The 23,600-nt window shown below is 39.8% G+C and overlaps 2 protein-coding genes across 3 annotated transcripts in view; one reads left to right on the top strand and one right to left on the bottom strand.

The window, feature by feature from the left end:
- The window catches only part of pappa2 (pappalysin 2), an 89,318-nt gene extending 76,718 nt beyond the window's left edge, over positions 1 to 12,600 (bottom strand). The window contains exons 1-4 of the mRNA XM_015400847.1: positions 11,665 to 12,600; positions 6,655 to 6,887; positions 6,005 to 6,232; positions 5,230 to 5,828 (exon numbers count right to left, since the gene is read on the bottom strand). Coding sequence (XP_015256333.1) covers positions 5,230 to 5,828; positions 6,005 to 6,232; positions 6,655 to 6,887; positions 11,665 to 12,559 — 1,955 coding nt within the window. The 5' untranslated portion in view covers positions 12,560 to 12,600. The remainder of the gene's footprint in view (positions 1 to 5,229; positions 5,829 to 6,004; positions 6,233 to 6,654; positions 6,888 to 11,664) is intronic.
- An 8,688-nt stretch (positions 12,601 to 21,288) lies between these two features.
- The window catches only part of rfwd2 (ring finger and WD repeat domain 2, E3 ubiquitin protein ligase), a 13,792-nt gene continuing 11,480 nt past the window's right edge, over positions 21,289 to 23,600 (top strand). The window contains exons 1-5 of one of the 2 annotated variants that reach the window (XM_015400849.1): positions 21,289 to 21,946; positions 22,058 to 22,117; positions 22,669 to 22,766; positions 23,054 to 23,118; positions 23,234 to 23,353. In XM_015400849.1, the coding sequence (XP_015256335.1) occupies positions 21,654 to 21,946; positions 22,058 to 22,117; positions 22,669 to 22,766; positions 23,054 to 23,118; positions 23,234 to 23,353 (636 nt within the window). In that variant the 5' untranslated portion in view covers positions 21,289 to 21,653. The remainder of the gene's footprint in view (positions 21,947 to 22,057; positions 22,118 to 22,668; positions 22,767 to 23,053; positions 23,119 to 23,233; positions 23,354 to 23,600) is intronic. The other variant, XM_015400848.1, reaches the window with a different exon arrangement.

The following is a 23,600-nucleotide window of genomic DNA, read 5'->3' as shown; positions in this document are numbered from 1 at the left end:
GGCTTAAGCAATAAATTAGGAAAGCACCAGAAGGGAGACAGTGGAGTTGGATGGAGGAGTTTGCCTTGTAATCGAAGGGTTGAGGGTTCAACCTCCGACTCCGACTTTCTTTGTCGTTGTGTCCTTGGGCAAGACACTTCACCTGCATTGTCTACTGATGGTGGTCAGAGGGCCTGGTGGCGCCAGTGTACGGCAGCCTCGCTTCTGTCAGTGAGCCCCAGGGCAGCTGTGGCTACCATCAGTGTGTGAGTGTGTGTGTGAATGGGTGAATGAATGTAGTGTAAAGCGCTTTGGTCAAGTCTCCTAACTTGAATAAAGGTGCTATATAAGTACATGCCATTTACCATTTACCATATTTCAGGATCTCCACAAGGGTGGATCCAGGGTCCATAAAGACAAAAACAAAGCAAACACAGGTTTTCAAAAGAAAACCCATTTATAAAATGAAGAGGGTTACAGACAAACCTGAGCATCCTCTCAGGCTGTTATATAGCCACAGATAACCTTAAAGCAGAGGTGTCCAGAGTTGCTGTAATATATAGACTGCATTTACCCATCCCCTTAGGAAGCAGTGGGCTGCCATTGTGCGGCACACAGAAGCAGTGTAACGTTAAGGGTCTTTTGCTCAGGAAGCCAGAGTGGCAGTCTGTGGGTGTGGGGCTCAAACTCAGTAGCGCAATGCCCTAATCACAAGGCCACCACTCCCATGAAGAGTCTTGCCTAGGGACCCACACTGGAAGCTCATTCCCCCCAGCTGGGATACAAAACCAGGCCTCTTGGCAGGACGGATGACTTACCACTTGAGCTAGCCGCAAAAAAACTCCTATAATATGAGTAAAGACATTTGTTTTCCTTTACGATTAAGACATTTTTGAGTTGAGTTCAATTAAGTTCAATTTAACTGAACTATGACAAGCAAGAAAGCCTTAGAAGGAGATCCAGAAAAGAGTTAATGAAGGCAAATCAGGGGTCATCCAGACAAGGGATAGCACTGGAGACTGGTCCATATGATATTGGAACACAAAACGAAATGGAGACAGAGCTGCTGGGAGCCAGAACCTGCTGAGAAGATATGGAGAGGACTGCATGAGCTGCAGAAATCCATAGGAAAATTTTTTATAAAGCTCTGAAGAAAAGCATGGAAGCCCAAAAACGCTCTGCAGAGCTCATTAAGTGGAGTCATTGCAAGTTGAACAGAAGATTCAGATTGCAAAAATATGATGACGGGTCAAGGGTGCAGATATTGAAAATGATGATGAGCAAGAGGTGCAGATGCTGAGGACACTTGGGTCTTTGAACAGGATGAGGATCATGGGATTAAAGTACAAGCCGGCAGGGTGGGATCCTCTGAAGTTAATGTAATCTATGGCAAGAGGGGATGCTGAGACAAGTGATGGAGAAGACTGGAATAGGGTTGAGGCACAGAGCTTTACTAACCTTCATGGAGAAAGATGAAAGTGGTGAGAATAGGTTCTGACTTAAAGGCAGCAAAATAACACTGACATCCTTACCGACAGTCTAGTGGTCTGCAATTAGCAGATGGAGAGGAACAGCAATGCTATGGAAATTGTAGTCAAGTTAAGATCCCAGAAAGGCAGTGGCAGTTCCATAGTCCTTGAACCTGGGCATATTTTCTACCCCTCTCCACCAACAATACCCCAGTAAAGTTAAAGTCTATTACAAGAATATGGACTTTTTATCTGGGTGGATCCTTCTCTCATATTGAGTTGGATGGGTTGAAGACCAAAGTGCAGAAAGGAACATGAAATATGCATCATGAAGATTTTATTATAATTGCAAAGGGCAAACCTTCAATAACGTAAGACATGGAGCTCTGGTGGAGTGGACAACAGGTAACAGTGACAGGGTCTTTTGCTCAGGGAGCCAGAGTGGCAGTGGGAATGGGACTCAAACTCAGAAGTTCAACGCCCTAATCTCTAGGCCATCATTCCCATGAAGAGTATTGCCTAAGGACCCACACCAGCAGCTCATTCCCCTACAGCTGGGATACGTACCCAAGCCTCCTATCTGCAGGATGGTTGACTTACCACTAATGTGAGTTAAGACATTTGTTTTCCTTTAAGATTAAGACATTTTTGAGTTAGGTTCAATTAAATTCAATTTAACTGAATTACAACAAGCAGGTAGGCCTTGGAAGGGGAGCCAGAAAAGAGCTAATGAAGGCAAATCAGGGGTCATCCAGACAAGGGATAGGGGTAGAGCAGCTCTGGCAGCACAGGACATGGTAACCCACAGAGCGCTAAATAGGTAGTTAGAGCCCACAGCAGAGCACTGGAGACTGGTCCATATGATATTGGAACAGAAAACGAAATGGAGACAGAGCTGTTGGGAGCCAGAACCTGCTGAGAAGATTTGGAGAGCATTGCAGGAGCTGCAGGAATCCCTAAGAACGTTTTTTATAAAGCTTTGAAGAACAGCATGGAACCCAGATGGAGAGCAACAGCAATGCTATGGGAATGGTAGCCAATCCAAAATCCCAGAAAGACAGTGGCAGCTCCATAGTCCTTGGACCTGAGCATATTTTCCACCCCTCTCCACCAACAATACTCCAACAAAGTAAAAGTCTATTCCAAGAATATGTTGTTTTTTTTTTTATCTGGGTTGATCCTTCTCTCATGTTGAGTGGGTTGGGTTAAGGACCAAAATGCAGAAAGGAACATGGAATATGCATGATGAAGATTTTGTTATAATTACAAAGGGCAAACCTTCAATAAAGCAAGACAGCGAGCTCTGCTAGAGAGGAAGAAAGGTAACAGTGACAGGGTCTTTTGCTCAGGGAGCCAGAGTGGCAGTCGGAATGGGGCTCAAACTCAGAAGTGCAAAGCCATAATCACTAGGGCACCACTCCCGTGAAGAGTATTGCCTAAGGACCCACACTAGAAGTTCATTCCCCCCAGCTGAGATACAAACCCAGGCCTCTTGTTTGCAGGATGGGTGACTTACCACTTGAACTAGCCAGCCGCATAGAAACTCCTGTAATATGAGTAAAGACATTTGTTTTTCCTTTAAGATTAAGACATTTTTGAGTTGGGTTCATTGAAACTAAATTTAACTGAATTATGACAAGCATGTAGGCCTTGGAAGGGGAGCCAGAAAAGAGTTAATGAAGGTAAATCAGGGGTGATCCAGACAAGGGATAGGGGTAGAGCAGCTCTGGCAGCACAGGACATGGTAACCCACAGAGCGCTAAATAGGTAGTTAGAGCCCACAGAAGAGCACTGGAGACTGGTCCATATGATATTGGAACAGAAAATGAAATGGAGACAGAGCTGCTAGGAGCCAGAACCTGCTGAGACGATTTGGAGAGCATTGCAGGGGCTGCAGGAACGTTTTTTATAAAACTTTGAAGAACAGCATGGAAGCCCAAAAACGCTCTGCAGAGCTCATAAAGTGGAGTCATTGAAAGTTGAACAGAAGATTCAGATTGCAAAAATTATGATGACGAGTCAAGGGTGCAGATATTAAAAATGATGATGAGCAAGAGGTGCAGATGACACTTGGATCTTTGAACAGGATGAGGATCATGGGATTGAAGCACAAGCCTGCAGGGTGGAATTCTCTAAAGTTAATGTAACTATGGCAAGAGGAGATGCTGAGACAAGTGATGGAGAAGACTGGAATGGGGTTGAGGCACAGAGCTTTATCAACCTTCATAGAGAAAGATAGAGGTGGTGAGAATAGGTTTTGGCTTCAAGGCAGCAAAATAACACTGACATCCTCACAGACAGTCTAGTGGTCTGCCATTAGCAGATGGAGGTACAACAGTAATGCTATGGGGATGGTAGCCAAGTTAAAATCCCAGAAAGGCAGTGGCAGCTCCATAGTCCTTGGACCTGAGCATATTTTCGACCCCTCTCCACCAACAATACTCCAACAAAGTTAAAGTCTATTCCAAGAATATGGACTTTTTATCTGGGTGGATCCTTCTGTCATGTTGAGTTGGATGGGTTAAAGACCAAAGTGCAGAAAGGAACATGGAATATGCATGATGAAGATTTAATTATAATTACAAAGGGCAAACCTTCAATAAGGCAAGACATCGAGCTCTGGTAGAGTGGAAGACAGGTAACAGTGACAGGGATAATGACGGGAAACAACTTGAGGATCCAACTGACTAAAATGATGAAGGGGCAACTTAAACACTGTGCAAAGGCAGAAGGTCAGCAGAGAGACGGAGGGAGGCCGATTCACTAAGCGGAATTAAGACAACGGGAATCAGTTAACAAAGATGAAAAAACAAATACTAACCTCTGGCAATAAAGTACAATACATAGGAAACAGAACACATGAAAGACTAAACTTACTAATCTAAAAGAAATCAACAGAAAGGAATTTATCAATATATGACAAGAATGTTTCAATCAAATCAAAGATGATGAAACCAGAGACGCATAAAAAACAAACTCAAACACCTGTTGAATATAACATATGACTTCTGAAAAGTAGACAAATACATAACCAAACTGTACTGTCTGTTCTGCATAGATTACTGCAAACTTGAAAATCAAACTTCTGGAAAAAGATTGAATGAATTACTTCCATATAAACAATGTTTTTTTTGTTTTTTTTCTTATTTCATCAATTTCTGTTGACTTTAGCATAGCACTCTCTTAGTCTCTTAGACTTTTTCTTCTGCAAGAAACAAGTAGCATCACTAAATTTATAATTGGCATTGTAATAATAATTGCAATGCCAGTTTTTTACTTTATTACTTTAATAAGCTAATATTCACATCAGACCAAACAACTTTTTTACAATGTTAGTCTTTTGGGTTTAGATTCTTACTCCATTTCTTGTGTTCTGTTCCCAACATATGTATTTATTACTCTGACACTATTTGTATAGTTCAGCTCTTTTTGTTTTAATTAGTCTCCCTTGGTTTCTCTACTTACCTTTTGCCTCAGCTGCTCCTCATTAACTCCAGATTGACACACCAGCCTCCAGAATCTTCTCCTCAATCATTAAATTCAGCCATATTGCAATAAAATGTAAATATGGATGCTTACAAATGCACATAATCTTTTTTTATGTATTAACCTTTGTAAGCCATTGATCTATTAAACACAACCCCCCCCCAAAAAAAAAACTTTTAGATTTTGTGTAACATGACCAATATTTTAAAGTTCAAGAAAGACTGTAAAAGCTTTTAGATTAAGGTAATTTTCATTGATTCTTTGTCAAGAGATTAAGGGTGTTCGTTAACCTTACCTGTAAGGAGATTCAGGATCAAAGCATGTCTTAAGGACATCTGTGACGTCTGGATCACAGCAGTCCCCATCATCGTAGTCATAGTGAATGGTGTTGCACTCCATGTCACAAACCCCATCCTGTCTTTTCCAGTTATAACAGTGCCCTAGCCTGAGGCAGTCACCTCCATCATGGCCGGTCCTTGGGTGGTCACATTCGGCGTCACACTGCCGGTTCCCAATCTTGCCAATTCGACAGTTACTAAGAATGAATCTCTTTCGAAGGCTGGAGTTTTTCACATTGTGGACACTTAGCTCCAGGGTGATGTTGTAAGGCCGAAAGGCCTCATTTAGAGCCTGATGCTGGGCCTGGATCTGGGCGGGTGTCACAGTTGGATTCCCACCATCATCGTCTGAGAGATTGACAATGCGGTAGCGAATGTGTTTCGGGGTGCGAAGCTGCCAGTTGTTATTGTAGCCAGAGATGATGTCTGTGTTGTCGCAACTTGTCAGGCCACATGCTGGTGGGAGGAAGGAGGAGACAAGCTCTTGCTCTGGTACAGGAGTGGTGATTACATTTGGATGAAGGGCAGCTTTGTATGGAGTCCACAGTCGGTCCACCTTAAAAACAGATGCAGAATGTAAATATTTTGGTTACATTTTATCCTGTGTAAGAGACATGTTCCGGAATGAACTGACATTAATTTAAATGTAACTTAGCTTTTTAGATCTGTTTTTGTAATGTATGAAAAGACTTAGTTGTTTGTGGGTGAAGGACAATACATTTGTTTATTTACATTGGAGAAATCCGCCCACATGGCCAAAACTGGTTCATTTAAGTCGATTTGAAGTGGTGGTTTCAGTAGGTCCTCATGCGAGCGAGCATAACCCCACAGGATCACTCCTCCAATATGGCCTCTAAAGCTCTGACCCAGATCAGACTGTTTACTGCCAAGAAAAAGAGTCCTGCAAGTCTGCATGAAGGGACTGTAAAGATCCCCAGACTGGAGGCTGCTTTCTCCCATCTATGAAAAAAAAAATGGGATGAATTTATTTTAATTTCACATTGCATTAATATTGGAAAAAATATCAAGTTACAAGTTTTCAGAAAAAAACATTTCTGGACAAAAGCTTAAACACATTCGACATCCAAAAGATTGAAAATAAAATTTTGGGTTTAATAAATAATTTCTGCCTGAAAATAAAAAGGAGAGGAACTCAGGTCTTTAAGCAAACTTTAGGTACCTGTCTACAGGTGACGCATAAAAGTATTTTTTTTCCTTAGTGAGGTTAAATAACTTTAAACAAGCTTTTTTCTTATCTCTGAGGAATAATTCATAAAGAGTGAACCACACAACTGAAAACACTCATTTGGACTAATTGTAAATGTTGCTATCATTATTTTTTTCAGTGCTCATCAAGCTTAAGAACAGCATAATTTACCCACCTTAGCCCCATCTACATACAGGGTCATGTTGTAACCATTGTATGAGGCCATCAAATGAGTCCAGACATTAGCCCGGTACCGCTGGTGGCTGTAGACAGTTGTGGATTTCACAGCTCTGTCTGTGCGTAGCGTGAAGTAGAACCGTGCATCTTTGGTGCCGCCTGGCTCCACGGTGCGAATGCCAACCGACCAGCCCTTCTCGCTCAGTGAATGCGAGCAGTTGTCAAACACACCTATGGGGTAGGGGGAAAGTTGTTGAACCTTAGAATAATCCCTAGTGAGCAAATGTTTTTTCACAACAAAAAAAGTCTGTAAACGAAAACAAGTGAATGCAACTTTATGCAATGAACGATGGAAGCGATATAGTCACAGACAACGATAGAAGACACGGAGTCAAAGACAGTAGAAGGAGAATATTCAATGGAAAGAAAGACAGGGACTTTTTAACTAAAGCAAGGAAATGCTCTGATGTTTCCATCTGCTGTTGCAACAGTCTCAGACATACATCTGCTCTCCAGATGTCAAACAACTGGGACAGGGAAGGGTCAGGGAACCCCTTCACCCTCCGCAGTGTTGTACGCATGATTGTGAAAAGCAAGATACTGCAGAGGCATGTTCGGATGGATTCAAGCCAGTTTAGGTTACTCCCATATATTCAGATGATCAGATTTATAAAGCCTATTAAGTCATAAAGTATATAATCAAAAACTGCTACCATGTGGTGGGACCGTGCCATAAAAGGCACTCTAAAGCAAATATTGTCACTTTAAGCCTTGCATGACCAGACACGTAGGTCATCCCCTGGGAAAAATCTGTTAAAAAGTTTTACAGTGCTGTGGATGTATTATTGAACGGCAAACAACAGGAAGAGGGTGTTGTTTTTGAAGTGGTTCATGCAACACCAGATGAGAACATTTTATTTGAAATGCAAAAACAACAAAGTTTATGGTATAATCTGTTCTTAATTTGGAGAGACATTTGCACTACCAGGCATTATCATGATCATTACACTGAACCAAATCAGATGCTGATGTTTTAAAGCTGTATTTATTTTGGATGCAGGCCACCAAAGCACTGGCGGACGTGTTACCAAACAGTTGACTATTTACACATTTTGCAGCTGGGCCTAATTTTGTTTGTAGCTACTCCAATATTAGCTTCGCTCCAACTCTCAAAAAGGAAATCTTGGTTCTTTTTGTTGCTAAATGTTCTGCTGTGTTCTCCAGCTTGATCCTTACTTAGTCTGACAGCTGTTTGCTCGCCGGCTCTTTCGTGTGCAGTTTGAGAAGATTTGTTTCTTAGTCCTCATATTCAGTGCCTATATCCAACATATCAATTAAGTATGCCCAATCTCATTAAACGCAGGTGAATAATACTTGGAAATGCAATTAGATGTGCAGATAAGGTCTAGTTGGATTTGTTTAATTAAGGAGTAGTGGCCTAGTGGTTAAGGCATAGAGCTTGGAGTCTCCCACAGACTGCCACTCTGGCTCTCTAAACCCCGATTGCTCCCCGGGTTGCCCCATGATGGCAGCTCACTGCTCCCCAAGGGGATGGGTTAAATGCAGAGGTAAATTTCTCTAATGTGAGATCAATTAAGTTATATTACTTTATAATTTTTTATTAGAGTTCATTTCAAAATAGTTAATAGCATCATCCAAGCTTCTTTAAAGTACAGCAAAGTCTAAAGTTTTGCATTGTTCCAATTAAACAACTGAAGAAGCTTGACATATTGTTACTTAATTAAGCAACACGTAAAATCAGTTGAAAATATTGGCATAGCATTCCGTAAAAATTCAAAATTATCCACTGGACTTGGTTTTCAAAGATTTGAAGACGTTTCGCCACCTCTCCAGGAAGCTTTCTCAATTCAAGTGTCTGGATCCGCAGTGAGTTTGAGTCTTATATGGACAAGGCCTTGTATTACTTGGAAACATGCAAATGGTAACCGATGAATGGGTCGTTTAGTTTAGATATTACAGGCTAACGATGGAACTAAACGACCCATTCATCGGTTACCATTGCATGTTTCCAATATCTGAACCTGTCTATGATTCATAGACAGGTTCAGATATTACAGGCTAACGATGGAACTAAACGACCCATTCATCGGTTACCATTGCATGTTTCCAAGCAATACAAGGCCTTGTCCATATAAGACTCAAACTCACTGCGGATCCAGACACTTGAATTGAGAAAGTTTCCTGGAGAGGTGGCGAAACGTCTTCAAATCTTTGAAAACCAAGTCCAGTGGATAATTTTGAATTTTTACGGAATGACTATGACCTGGATGACTGAGAACCTTCATCAGCATATTGGCATATCATATTAAGTTAAAAACACTCAATTTAAACACAGAACTGCATCCTTTATGACAAGTTAAGGCATGCCTGTGAGAGCAAGACTTTTAGCAGATAACAGGAAGGTTGAAGAGAGCCCAGCAAAAGGTTTCTGTGTTATCTCATCAAACTTTCAACCTCTGTCATGCAATATGAAGGTGAAGATGGCAGCCTTCTGTAAATCCCAGAGGTAACAATTTGCATTTGCTGGTTAAAAACAAATCACTGTGGTAGCTATGCTGGTCGCATACTAGTCATGATGCTGTAAGATGCAAACGACAGCGTCCATACCTTAGTTTAAAGTCACTGCTTTCTCAAACATCATCTTTAAAAAAAAAGCAATGACCTCTTAAAATCTGCACAAACTAGAATCTGCTAAGCTTTACAACAAGCAGAGATGAGAAATCATTTACAAAATTTCTTATAGGTGCACCTCCATTATCAGTGTGGTAAAACTAACCATTTAAGGATCATCAGGAGTCAAGCTGGTGTTGGTCTTGTGTCTGCCAGACACAATAGGAAGTTGTTTTTCACTGTATTTGTCGTATTTCTTCAGGACACTACAAAGAGAAGGGCCCGTGCCACAGAAAAATGCTGCTCTAACATAAGGAAGCGATGAGAGGGAAATAGTTGACTAATGCAATAGGATCTTTGATCAGAGTAAATGTGAGTGGACATAACAGTTTGCGGTCTCCCTTTCTATCTGGACAGCTGCAGTGTTGCACCCTAGCGCTTTTATCCTCTTTAATTTGGTTGATGTATGTGTTTGTCTGTCAGGCGGGGCAAATTTTTAAATACAATACATTCTTCAAGCTGGAAAAAAAACCCAGATATTTTTTCATCATGTGAAGAGGAAAAGGGGAAGCTTCCTTTGAAACAGAGTGTTTGTAGCCCCACTTTAATGCATTTAAATTGCTTACTTAAGAAAAGTCTGTGGAGGAATCATGAGTGAGACGGACTGAATGTTTCTGGCTCTAAGATGTAAAGTTATGGTTGCTTTAAAAAATATATATTTTTTCAGTCTGGAAATATGCCAAGGTTATGGAAAACACAGAGAGCAGTGGTATGGAAACTTTAAGAGCTTCACCTATGACTCTTATTAAACTACGGTTGACAAACTAAGCACAGCATGACTCATAAAAATGGTTCACAAAAGCTACAGCTTCTGACCCACAAATAGTGGAACCTACACGGGGCCCTTTAACGAGTATAAAGGCATTTCAATTAGGCAGATTCAGTCGGGTTACATTGTCAACACAGCATTCATACTAGAGCAGCAAGTTTCTCGGTTTCTCATCTATACTTCCAACATTGAACTTTCTCAACTGCAGCATACTCTGTCCCAAAGAATGCATACTACTGTTTATTAGTATGCAAATAGAGAATTCATGACACATGTAGATATTAATAGTGTGAAGAGTCCTTAGTGGTATTAAAATTACACACATGGATATTGTGATATATTTGCAATTTTTTTGCAAGGATTGAGCAATCCTTCTGATGAAGAAAGAATATTAGACCAAGTATGAAGCTTTGTGTCCACCTGACTGTAGTATAGTGTTGATGTGACCCCTGATATAGGGTCAAAGGAGTTTCTCTGATATGATGGGATTTCCCAAGACCTGCAGGGTTTATGGTGCATTCAAGCACAACTAATAAAATGGACTCCTTTTGTTTGATAAAAAAAAAATCGCTATTTAAGTGTTTAGTTTTTGTTTTTTTAATTCCATATGCTTATGAAAACTCATCCTAACTAACACAATCATGGTGTGAAATGTATCCAACAACCTCAGTAAGTTTTCCACACCTCTGATATTGCAGCTATTTTCACATTTCCATTGCTGTAAAAATGTCCATAGCTGTATATTGGTTATTTATTCTCAAGGCGCACATTATTTATATTGTAAAAACACTTTACAGCACAATATTTTATTTTCCTTTTTTCAACTCTTCACTATTCTGATACTTTTATACACTTTTCTAAGGTCCACATTGTGTGACCACTTTTGCTATAATCTTTTGCTGCTGTAAAACCACAATTTCCCCATTGTGGGACAATTAAGGGATTTTCTATTCTATGCATAATCACTTCTTCTTTATTAGTAGGTCGGATCTTCACACCTAAAGCTGGCAAAATCAAAAATGGACTAGCTCTGTCCATAGACAGCAGATGCTAAAGTCTACACTGGGAAAAAAATCGAAATCTAAAGTCATTTTTTCTTAAAATAAGTGCATTTGTTCTTGGATTGAGGAGGTAAAACGGACATTTTGCAAATGGAACAAGACAATTTACACTTAAAATAAGAAAACACAACTGAATTGTCTTATTTTAAGTACATTTTATCCAATTATCTTATTTTAATTGTAAAAATACTCATTCAACTGGCAAATTATCATTTACCTACTCAAATTAAGGATAAATAAGCTTTAATTAAGATATTTTTTACTTATTTCTAGATAATTTTCTAGTGTGCAAATTGCATTAATTAAAATCAAAAATAATTTTTTTTTAAATAATTTCAGCAATGTTGTCTATTTTTACACCACACTTTAATAACACAATCTTCAGTGATCAATCCTCACATGTAATGCGGAAACCAATCAGAGAGATAATGAATGGTAATAATAACTGATAAGTTTCTAACACAGCTGATCAGCGGTGATGACCCACCTGCAATGACCGCCGGGTTGCTCTGCCCGCCCTCTGCTTTCACCCACAGCTCCACGCTGAACTTGTCCCGTGGCAGCTCCACTCCTTGGGCCAGTTTCACCTTCAGCTGCTCCCGGTGGCCCTTAAAGTACAGGGCAGTCATCCAAGAAGGGGGCACTCTCGGTAAGGGGGTGCCCCAGCTGTTAAAGGAAGAGTCTCCATCTGTTTCCTCTCCAAAGTAGTCCTCCGTGGCAACAGCATCCTCCAGCGTCCCCGCAGACGCCTGGTTGTCTCCGTCTCTGTCATCTTGCCTCGATCTGTGGAGGACCCCGTCCGCTGCAGAGATTTCTCGAGAAACTTTCTCCCACCTGGAGTTGTTGTCTTTCTCGCTGCGAAGTTTGACTTCGAGGCTGCGGGAAACCCTGGAGCGAGAGCCATGAGAAACTCCCTCCGCGCGCCGGGCATCTCCACCGGGATAATCTGGCTCCGTTTCCTGGTGTGCGTAACTGCGTTCATGAAACCGATCGGATAATTCTGGGTATCCTAAATCTTCAGAGTCACCCCTGCCTCCTTCCTCTCTCCCGGCCGGATCGGCCTCCAGCAGCCCGGTGTCAAACCCGCAACCTACGGGACAAACCTCTGGCGCGCCTTTGAGGGTGAAGGGCGAGATCCGAGTGGTGGAGGTTCTCACTGGGGCCGCTGGAGGGCGGTGTTGCGCCGGGGAGAGGGCGCGGGGCTGCCGCCGGGACGGAGAGACGAAGCAGGGTTCACCTGCTGCTGTCCTGGACAGCTCAGCGTCTGCGCGCCGGGCCAAGGAGCGCTTATGCCGGCCGAAGGCATCGGAGCGAACCGGGCTGAGCAGAAAAGTGTTCGTGATGAAAACGAGGAAAACAGGCAGTAGTCTGATCAACAACATTTTCTCTCCAGGATAAAAAGGTTTTCTTCTTCTTTTTTCTTTTTTTTAAGTTATCTCTTTGCAAGAGGTCTCACACTGGATTATTTGTGCGCATTTCTTAAGAAATATAACCGAGGATTTTATTTTTCTTAAATTCTTTATTAAAGATAACCCTGCCTTTAAAAAGATTTCTATAGACTATATTAGTGTATTCTAAAAAGAAAAATCACTTAAATGATATAAAGATCAAATGTCCTCCAGAAGAATTCCAGCAAACTATACATTTAAAAGTTTAAAAGGACGTTTAGAAGTTTAAAATAGACCTTTGGGTAAAATAAGCAAAGGGAAAGATGAACTGTATTACTTTGCATGATAGAAAAACACCGCACTTTGCCTCCTTCCTATTGGCGTCTACTCTGCAAAAATATGAGTCCTCTGATTCGCTTTTTGTTTACATGTAGTCAGAGAAGGTGGGGGGGTGGAAGGGTTGGAGGGGGACACATTAACCTTTCCTTGAGCCCCACAAGCAAAAACCACGCTGTAAAGACGTCACCAGGCTGATTTAGTGCGCCAAAATATCAACAGGGTGATTTAATTGCCCGGTAAGATGTGGCTGCAGATTGTTATCAGTATAAAGCTGGTAAAATGAGTTATTTCGTCCAAAAGTCCTTTTTCTTGTTTTCTAAATAGGTCACTACCTCTCGTTTACCTGACCATTGTGCCAACGTTTAGTCCTGCTCCAAAATGTGCCAAGGTGAGTCCGGGAAACAAACTCCAAAAAGAGGAGGGGGGGGAGATAACTATACAGTCTCTGTGATAGAAACTCTACTTTTAGAGCAACTGCGGTTTGAATTTATAAAAGAGAGAATAATAATAATAATAATAAAAAAGATCAGTCCATTAAATCACGCGTCAGCTCCTCTTTTGGTTTTGTTTTGCGTCTGTGTGCCACCCAAAGCGCGCCTCACTACTGCTGCTGCACCGGTCCATGCAGTAGTAATATCCTCCTTCATTCACTCTTCCATATCCCTCTCTCTCTCTCTTCTCTCTCTCTCTCTCACCCTTCCCCATTTGAGTCCAAAGGTTTTTATCAGGGAGCCCCTGCCCGTCCTGACATCACTGGTGGTGGAAGTGTGGTGCTGAAGGAGGAGGAGGATGAGGAGGTGGGGTTGGGATGGGATGAGGGGGGGAGCGTCTTTGCTTCTCACGTTAGTTTTCTCCACTGCCTCTGTATCCATCTGATTCAGACCAGAGACAGGAAAAGGAGTTGTGAAGGTTATTTATGTAAGAATTCTTATTTTTTGACCTAATCCATCCAGCCGTCCATCCATCACCCTCGGGTTGGTGTCCAGGTCCAGATTTAATCAATTTGCACTCCTTCAAAGTAGACTCATTGGGAGCTTTTTGTCATAAAGTATGATCTACTTGCAGAGCAGTTAACATAAAACTAAAGAAATTAGACTGAGTTGAGGAAGGTAAGGAACAGCTGCAGGACAAGTCAACTATATGTTGCATTCATACATAGAGCAATTCAAAGTGTTTCATATTGGATCAAAGCAAATGTAATCCAGTTTAATCATGAAATCCTGGTTTGAAAGAAACATGTTATGTTAAAAAGAATGCATCCTTGTTTAAATTGGAGGCTTATTTCAAATATGAATTGGACTTAGACAAACTTTATTGTCATTTCCGTTTATAAAGTGCAGCAGTGACCAAATGGGAAACAGTTTAGGAGAGACATGGTGCAAATGGCATTGATGTGGAAAGTTCAGAGCAGTGCAAAAATAAATAAATATGGTGCAAAATGCAGTAGAACACTGAGTTGAATGCTATTTAAGGAGATTTGAAAAATTTGCCAAGTAGTCCATGTAATCTTTACAGTGTGATGCATAGCCTCGATTTGTCTTACGGCAGCAGGAAGAAAGCTGTTGCAGAACCTGCTGGTCCTACATCGAATGCTGTTGGCTGCAGGGAGAACGGTCCATGGTGGGGCTGAGAGGAGTCGCTGATGATGTTACGGGCTCTGGACACGCAGCTTTTAGATGAAATTTCTTTCTGTATAAAATATGGATTAAATCATTATTCTATTAACAAAGGGGGATGCAAGCAAAACAATGACAGAAATCTTTCAAAGAGGGTTGCTTTCAACAAGTTATATAAATAAGACAGTTAAACAAGCTCCGGGAAATATCAAATGCTTCAGGTGTCTTAGCGCTCTATTTCTGAGAGCAGCATTAAACGGGGAACACCCATTTATGTTTTTCAGAGATCCTTATGCTTAAGCTGGTGATTGCATATCGCAGCACCAAAGAAAACCTAGAATTTTGTAAATATATACTACTTATTGGCACTTTTTACAGTTTTTATACCATCAAACTAGTGTATCGTGTAGCAACTTTCATTCATCATCTGCAGTAATAAACTTGGTATCAATCTGTAAAATCAATATAATTTGGTAATTTGGCTCTGCTGTTAGCATATAAACAGGTGTGTTTTTTTCTATTTTATAAAGATTCAGACATTAAAGGAGCATGTTTACACAGAGGTGAGGTGCAGCAAAGTTTTGATAACTAATGAATAATAGTAAATAATGAAAACTTTTGGCCGCTTGGCAAATCTGGCCTTTACAATCAAATTCCCAAATTGAAAATTGGAGTTTTTGCTGTACGAAGATTTCAGAAATCACACCACAGAAAGCACTTAACTTAGGTTAAGTGCTTTCCCAGATTTTCCTTCTGACATCCAAAATCAAACAAATGCCCCATAGGACTACACATCGCCTAATATGTGCATGTGCTTTTCTCCTAAAATAGTCCTGAATTATGGTAAGTGGGCAATCATTTACAACAAAATGATATATTATCTTGAATAATATAGTTAGTGTTATCAAACAAAGAGGTAACTGAGCAAAGTAACTCCTGGCAGAAATGTTGAAAATCAAGTGTAAATAAAGCACAAAAAATGTGCTGATGGGTGAGTAAGTATCACCAGTAGACGGCAACATCATAAAACAATGATGATGATTTCTGCTCCTTTTGCCCAGTGCAGAAATTCTTTTCAGGTTCAAGAAGGAGTAAGTAAACAATATAAGGAGGAACACAGAGACGCGCTGTATATAGGCTACTGCATATATCCAATGCACCTTTTTCTTCCTTTGGCACCTTCTTCTTCTATTTGAACTGATGTAACGAGTAAATTTCTCCACTGCGAGATCAATAAAGTCAATCAATCATCACATAGCATGTATTAATTTACTTTAATGGAAACAGGTGGTTTTGGGTGTAGACACTCTCATATTCTAAAGAATGATTTTGATCAGTTTACTTCACTGCCTTTTATCTGCGTTAGGGTGTGAACTGGTAAACATAAAAGTTGCAAATAAAAATACATGTTTTCAGATCATTTTGCATGTTTGATTGGTTCCTCTCTTGCTTTGAAGTGATTTTCTTTAGTGTTGGCTTCAGAAACTCAGTTTCAACCATCAGGCTCTAATCGAAGTAATATTTGATCTTGTGGAACTTCATTCTGCTTGCATCACTTTGTTTCTGTTGGCATTGTTTTCCTGTTGTTGTTAGTCAAGGTGCAGCTGGTTGAAGTACTTGGCATTCTGCTCTGCTGTTTGATCAAAAAATGGGTTAGAGTTCTAGGGATGAAAAATATCTTCTCAAAATGCAGTTAAACACAAATTGGAGTAATGCAAAGCTCCGCTGTCAACATGTAATGGATGATTGTTGGAGGTGGCTCAAATACAGATGGAAGAGGGGGTTGCAATTTTCTTTCAACCAAATCCATCTCTTACCTTTTGTCTTTTCTTCCTGTTTGTCTGTTCTCTTAATCTATCTCTCTCCGGCTCTGGCTCGCTGCAGCGGTACAACTCAGACAGACACAACATCTGTCCTCCACATGAAAAGCTTTCTTCCAAAATATGCTACCCCGTTTAAGCTGAGCTCTTTTTTTTTTCTTTTTTTTTTTGGTATGATCCAGGGTTAAAAAATAAATAAATAAAAGAACGGCTGGGAGGAGAGCAGCAGCACAGGGGGACATGGAGAAATGATGTGCATTGAATCGATCAACTGAGATTATCCTTAATATCTATGGATTTTCAAAATAGCAGCTTTCATACCTGATAGACCCTCAGAACTGAGGAGGAAATCTCTTAAGAAACAGACACTGTGGAGTTTATTATATATATATATAATATGTGATTTGTGTTAATTTTTTTATTTACTTAAACTCTAAAGAAGAGTTGCATTGACATTAATACTTTGACTGATCTAAATATAGAAATTTAAATATAAAATTGTATGTGTATTATCCAGGTTTAATAATTTGTGCTGCATATATTACATATTGTGGGATTATTTTCTTAATTTGTCTTCATCCTATAATTTTACCCATTTAGGGTAACCTGGTGGAACCGTTTGTAGCGCGTCGGCAGCACATCAACAAGGTCTCTACAGGTAACAAGGCCTCCTCTCACACACATTAAAAGAATAAAAATAAAAAAAATCCCATGTTAGGTTCTTTGGAAATTCTAAATAACCTTAGGATGTATGAATAGTTAATTGTTCTGTTTTTCTTTGTGATGGACTGGAAAGTGTTCAGAACTGCCCTTTTTTTCTCCTGTATGCAACAGTCTTATAACGATTAAGCAATCAACATGTTCAGCAGTTTTAAACATGTGCACTATCAATTTAACTGCTGACTTTTGCTGTTGGGGTTATGTTTTAAATCCCCCTTACATGTGCACTATTTGTTTGCAAAGTGTTCTTCTTATCAAGTAATGTGAGCAAGTTCCATTGGTTTTCCAATACTCTCCTTCTTGGTGATAACTAAAAAAATGAAAAATAATGCTCCTATAGGTTGTTGTTGTACACTCTATATAATGTTGTCACTTATTTTTCTTCCCCTTAGACCTTGTTTTTTTTTTCTTTGTCAGGCTCAATTTGCAAACAGGCCCCTGGCTGGAGATTGAGATGGCGGAGAAGGCCACTGGCAGTTATGGTAGGGGCCCCCGAAGGGGCAAAAAACAGTTCCTAAAAACTGGGAGGCAGGAATTCCTCAATCCCAGCCTGCCTGACGGAGGGATCTGCCTGCTACACTTAGTTTTGAAATCCAGCTGCAACTGTGCTGGGTGGCGCATAAAGAAGAGACTGCGACAAAAAAAAGGCTTGAAGGGTAAAGTTTAAAAAAGGAAAAGAAGGAAAGAGATAGAAGGGGGTTCAGGGTCTGAATAGGTGAGCTGCACTGGGGCCCCACCACCCACTGCAAGGGACCTCCGCAGATTATCCTTCATCCCAGCTTGTCCGTATGACCTCAACAACCCCGAGGCCTGTTCTCTGTCTTACCCCTTTTCCCTCACTTTCCTTTCGACACAGACACTCACACAAAAACACACGTTTCTCTCGTACCTCTGAGGCCGCTGACCCTCCAGCTCCACCCCGTTGATACCGCCACACAAATTCCCCAAAACACGCACACAGGCGCAACCTGGTTTCTCACACAAAAGAGAGGGGGATCCAGCGGGAGAAAATCTAGGCTGATGTGCAGGGCAAACAAGGAGGGGGTTTAATGAGAAAAAAAATGTTCAAGAGGGTAGGCTTTTCAGCTACCAAAACTATTATATAAAAGGGCTGCAGCAGACAAATGCAATGGGATGTACATAGAGCTGCAGGTGCTTGTCTGAATGCAATCAGAGACAGTTTCCTGAATGTGTGGGGCTATTAAGGCAACAGAGAATACCTGCTGTAAAAGTCTGAATTTAAATGCAAGTTAAGTTTTTTTTCCCCTACTTTTTTAAATAAAGTCTCCCCTTGAATGTTTTCAAATGAATCCTTGAGAAAGATGTGTGCCACGGTGGTCCTTTTCATAAAAAAAAACCTTTGCTTTTTTCCTGTTACTAAAAAACAGAAAAAAGTTCCATATTGATACATATAAACCTCTTCCACAAACAAAAACAGGGGAAAATCCAGGTTGTGCAGGCCTTCACGGAGGACCCCCTTGTTTGTTCACGTTGAGGTAATGATGGAAAAACAAGTAAGCCGGCAGGATGCCGCTAAGGTTTTATTTGCAGAGCTGCAGGTGGATGCCTGAAAGACGTGACTCTGTGTTTCTTGGCTCTCTAGCTCACCGGACTTTGTGAATGAGACCTACCAGCTTGTGCTTTATCTCAAGGCAGTAAAAAGGTTCCCATTCTGGATGTCAAGGTGGAATAAAACAAACAAAAAATTGATTAAGATTACCTTTATTTATTAATAAGAATCCTTTTATTTTTAAATGTAATTCTGTAATGGATCAGGTAAATATGAAAATAGATAATTAAATAGAAATGAAATACCGAATTTGTTTTGATAATTGGGGAGAGAAAGAAAGAAAGAGAGAAAAAGTCTAGATTCTGTGGGGTTTTTTGTTATGATCTGTGCATCATCTTAGCTTAATGCACCCAATTAGTCTGTTGTTTCCTTTTAGCAACCACAGGTGGTGCTAAGAAGACATCAGATTTTCAGCTTATGATTCATATAAAGGGCTGTTTTGATGTTCATTCAGAACTTACATTTGAGCATCACTTTTCAGGAATTCAGTTTAAAGAGCTGTATCTTTTGATCATGGATCAAATGCACAATTTCACTCTTAGTGGACATTCTTTAGAATTGAATGCATGCAAAAAAACAAGACAAAATGTTGTTTTATATCTGTAGTTTAGTTATTATGGATAATTCAATATGCAAAAGAAGGAAGTACATCACACCATGTAAAAAAATGCCAGGACTGAATCTTTACATAAATAAACAATGTTTGAGTATATATTGGTGGTTAGATAAATTCAGTCTGGCATTACCATCGTTTTGAAAAGAAAAATCATCATTACTAAAATAACAATAATTATAAGAATGATCAGAAAGAAAAGAATGTTTCTCTTTGCTGTCATTTTTTTAGGTTCCCCTTAGAATGAAATAAAAAGAAAAGAAAAGTTTGGTGCTTTGGAATAAACAATAAAAGAGAATCAAATGTCACTCATATAATAGATTAGGGAAGAAAATTAAAGAAAAAATCCATCTGAAAAACACTAATATCAATGCAGAACCACTGGTGTTACCTGGGTTGTCTTCCCTGGTCAAAATAAAAAAAAAGTCCCTTTTAACCTTTTCTTTTATAGGGTAATTCAGAAGCATGTTACATCCAAGCTTATTAACCATATAAAGAGGTAAAGATGAACTGTTAAAAAATCCTCTCTTCTTTAAACAGTGTCTCAAAAAACTATTTTAGAGAAAAATATTGTAAAAAAAATCCAAGTTTAAACCAAAGCCTGCAACCATGAAACCCTAGAAAACTCTGGAAACTCTTTTTGAGTGCAGAGGACACTCCTAAAGAGCTTCTATGACTCTGTTGTGGCATCAGCCATCTTCTTTGGGGCTGTCTGTTGGAGCAGTGGCTTATGTGTAGCTGAGAGAAAGCAACTGGATAAGCTGATCAGAAAGGCCAGCTCTGTGATTGGATGCCCTCTGGTCTCTGGTGCAGGAGGTGGGAAACAAAAGTACCCTAACTAAAAGAGTTAAAATACAATCCGCTGGACTTTGTTTCCAAGTTTGAAGACGTTTCCCTTCCCACCCAGGAAGCTTTTTCAATTCAAAATGTCAGGAATAGCGTTGAATTCAAGTTGTTTTATGTCTCCCACCCCATGCATAAAGCTGTTGCTGAACTGGAAAGCACTTTCAGCGACAGACTGTTTCACCCTAAATGCACCAGGGAGCGTTATCACAGATCCTTCCTCCCAGCTGCTGTAAGACTCTATAACCATCATTGTTCCCAACAACCTCAATAAGTTGTTACATTCATGCTGATTTTTGCAGTTTCTGACCTAGTCAGTTATATAAAATGCTGCCATCAGTTTTTGCTCATTCTGGTGTTGCTGCTATTTTTCACATATCCATTAGTCTAAAAATGTCCACAGCTGTTATCGATTTTTGTCCTCCAGATACAGAGTATTATATTATAAAATACTGTTCTGTTCAATACTCTGTTTGTTTTATTTTCCTATCTGTTATTTTTATACACTTTTCTAAGGTGCACATTGTGTGACCACTTCTACTATAACCTTTGCTGCTGTAAAAACCACAATTTTCCTATTGTGGGACAATGAAGGGGATTTTCTTTTCTATTCTATTCCAATCTATTCTATTCTGAACCAAGAACATATATATCTCTGAAGTTGAAACATTGGTCTGGGAATCAATCCCAAGTGAAACCTGCTTTATTTACAAGTTAGAGCTTTCAACAGTGAAATAAACATTACCATTTAAAGTGCAGCAATGATCATCATGAAAACAGTATAGAAGAAAAAGAAGAGCCATTAAAAAAATAATGGTGCAAAAGGACATTAATATGGAAAGGCAAAATAAATATTGTGCAGCGTTTTTTGTTGTTGTTGTTGTTGTTGTTTTTTTTAATTATGTTTAATATTCAATTCTTGTTCAACTTTAGAATAAAAATCTTACATAGCTTATAAATAAAAATTGGCCCGATATGGGTAAAACGTCAGCCAAAAACTGGCTTTATATGAGTTTATCCACCGTTGCATATTCACCCATTATCAACTGCCTATATAAGTCTGATTTAGAACTATGGAAGCTAGATGTGCCACTATAAATCGATTTCAGCATGGAGAACTGTACTGAGAGAAATGTGTCCTGCAAACCTCCATCCCGCGAGGGGGCGGTAGTTGAAAATTAAACGCACAACGACTATAGGTAGTTGAGAGTACTCACTTTCTGTAGCTAATAATACAAGCTAGCCGGGTAATCATCTGTTCAACGCAGTTGGGCTTATTTTAACGTCCGTCCCAGTATTTGTTGTTTTCTTTTATCGTGTTTCATGCACAGCTGACTGTATGAGGCGTCGTCAGTGAAAACCAGGAGACATATAACCGTTGAAAAGAATTAAACGCGCAGTGTTTGGCCACTGTTGCCTTTCCCCAGGATGCTAGCACATAAGCTAGCTAGCTAGCCCGCAAACCTGCTAAAGCATCTGCCCAGATGATTTGAACAGCACCGCGGCAGATTTTTGGTGGAGTATTTTTAATTTTTGTTTGTTTAGTTTCTTTTGACGGCTTTACAGTATGTCTGGCAGCCGACCACAACAGAGCGGTGGTGGAGTAAGTTCAGTGCCTGGTACCAGCAGCAGTAGTAGCAACAACAACAGCAGCAGCGATGCCGTTACGAGTAACGGGCCCGCTGCTGGGAATCTTGTACCCTCTCGGACACTGGCTGCAACAAGCGGGGGAGGTAGCTTCGCATCCTTAACAACAAGTAGACCATCCGCTTCAGGCAGCAGAAAGAAGTCCCTCCACCAGGCACCTCTGTACAACGGCCTCTTGAACTCATACGAGGATAAAAGCAACGACTTTGTGTGGTCAGTTTCCAATCAAAGTTAACATGAAGCCTTCTGTTTGGGAATGTCATTCAGAGTAAGTTCGAGAGTTGAATCTTAATAGAGCCTTTCTCCCTCTTTTTTCGCCCCCAGTCCCATTTGCTTCGAAATGATAGAAGAGGCACATATGACAAAGTGTGGACACAGTTTTTGGTAAGTCCTAAAAGTGGATTCGAGGTCAAATGGTTAAGTTTCTATCCAGACGTTGTAAATGTATCCCAATTGCATTGGAACAGGCTCGTTTATCTGTAGTTTTTATGAAATCCATAATGCATAAAAGTACATGGTGCTGTTAATTAATTTACAGACTAACACAGGAGAAAGTTCTGAAAGTTTTGATGCGTTTAAAGAATAAGGAAGTAAATGTAATTTTGCAGTATTTGAGCATCAGATCATCAGTCAATGTAAAATGGGCTTATAATGATTCATGTCCTCTACTCTTTATCTTTCTTGTATGTTTACTTGTATTTTGTATGGCTAGGTTTGACATAAGGCATTTCTTATTTGCACTTTAAGATAATGTAGGGGAAGTCCCTGCTAACTTACTCTTTGTTTTTGTCAATGTCACCCCTGAGTTTTTAAATTTAGCAACAGCACATTAGCTTTTCAGTACTTGCCAGAGAAAGGATTTAAATTCAAATAACTTTCATAACCTCCAACCTCCTTACATGAAGAATCACTCTTTGTCTTTCTACTTCCTACAGTTTCAAATGTATCCGCCAGAGCTTGGAGGACAGCAACAGATGTCCTAAGTGTAACTATATTGTTGACAACGTGGATCAGCTGTACCCTAACTTTCTTGGTGGGTTTTTTTAGTTGCAAGCATAGCCATACCAATTTTTAGTGAATGCCTTGAGTTTATAATGCATATTTCTCTAAGGTGCTCAAATATAAACATAATATAAAGAGTATTCACAATTATCCAAATATAATCCTTTAATTTAAGGCAATCTTCTAAAAAGATGATACTAGTGTCAGATGTTTATTGATCGGTCCCATATTGCATTGTTGATTATGTTTCACATTATAACATCTTCCTTTTTTAATACTCAATTTATTCTCTGTTTTACCTCTTTCCCAATTGTCCAGTAAATGAACTGATTCTTAAGCAGAAACAAAGGTCTGAGGAAAAAAGACTAAAATTAGATCATCCTGTAAGTACAGCTTTGTTTATACCTGCTTTGCTTCCTGCCCTGGATAGTTTGCTTCATCCTCACTGGCTCTAAAATATCACCTTTGCTTTCCCTGACTACCCTCTCTGGTCTTTAGAACTGGCCACGTTGGCAGGTCTTCCAGGACATTTTAAGCCCTGATCAAGAAAACTTGGACCTTGCGAACGTCAATCTGATGTTGGAGCTTTTGGTTCAAAAGAAGAAGCAGCTAGAGGCGGTAAGTGAAAGTGGAGGAAGGGGTTCCTACTGAATACAAACAGATTGGTTACGAGATTTCATGATATGATTTTTTACATATGTGGTATATAAAAATGTACAATGTGCCAGTCTTTTTGCGCTTTCTATAAATTAATTAGATGGAAAACAATAATTTTTCAGTAAATAATTAGTGAAACCACATTTGCCATCAAAATAGATTATTTTTTAAATGGCATATAACTGAGTAAATTGTCAGCCAGCTTTAT

The sequence above is a fragment of the Cyprinodon variegatus genome, unplaced genomic scaffold (assembly GCF_000732505.1).
Source record: "Cyprinodon variegatus isolate N-32 unplaced genomic scaffold, C_variegatus-1.0 Scaffold1154, whole genome shotgun sequence".
In the NCBI taxonomy this organism is placed as follows: Eukaryota; Metazoa; Chordata; class Actinopteri; order Cyprinodontiformes; family Cyprinodontidae; genus Cyprinodon; species Cyprinodon variegatus.
This window is presented reverse-complemented; position numbering and strand designations above follow the sequence as displayed.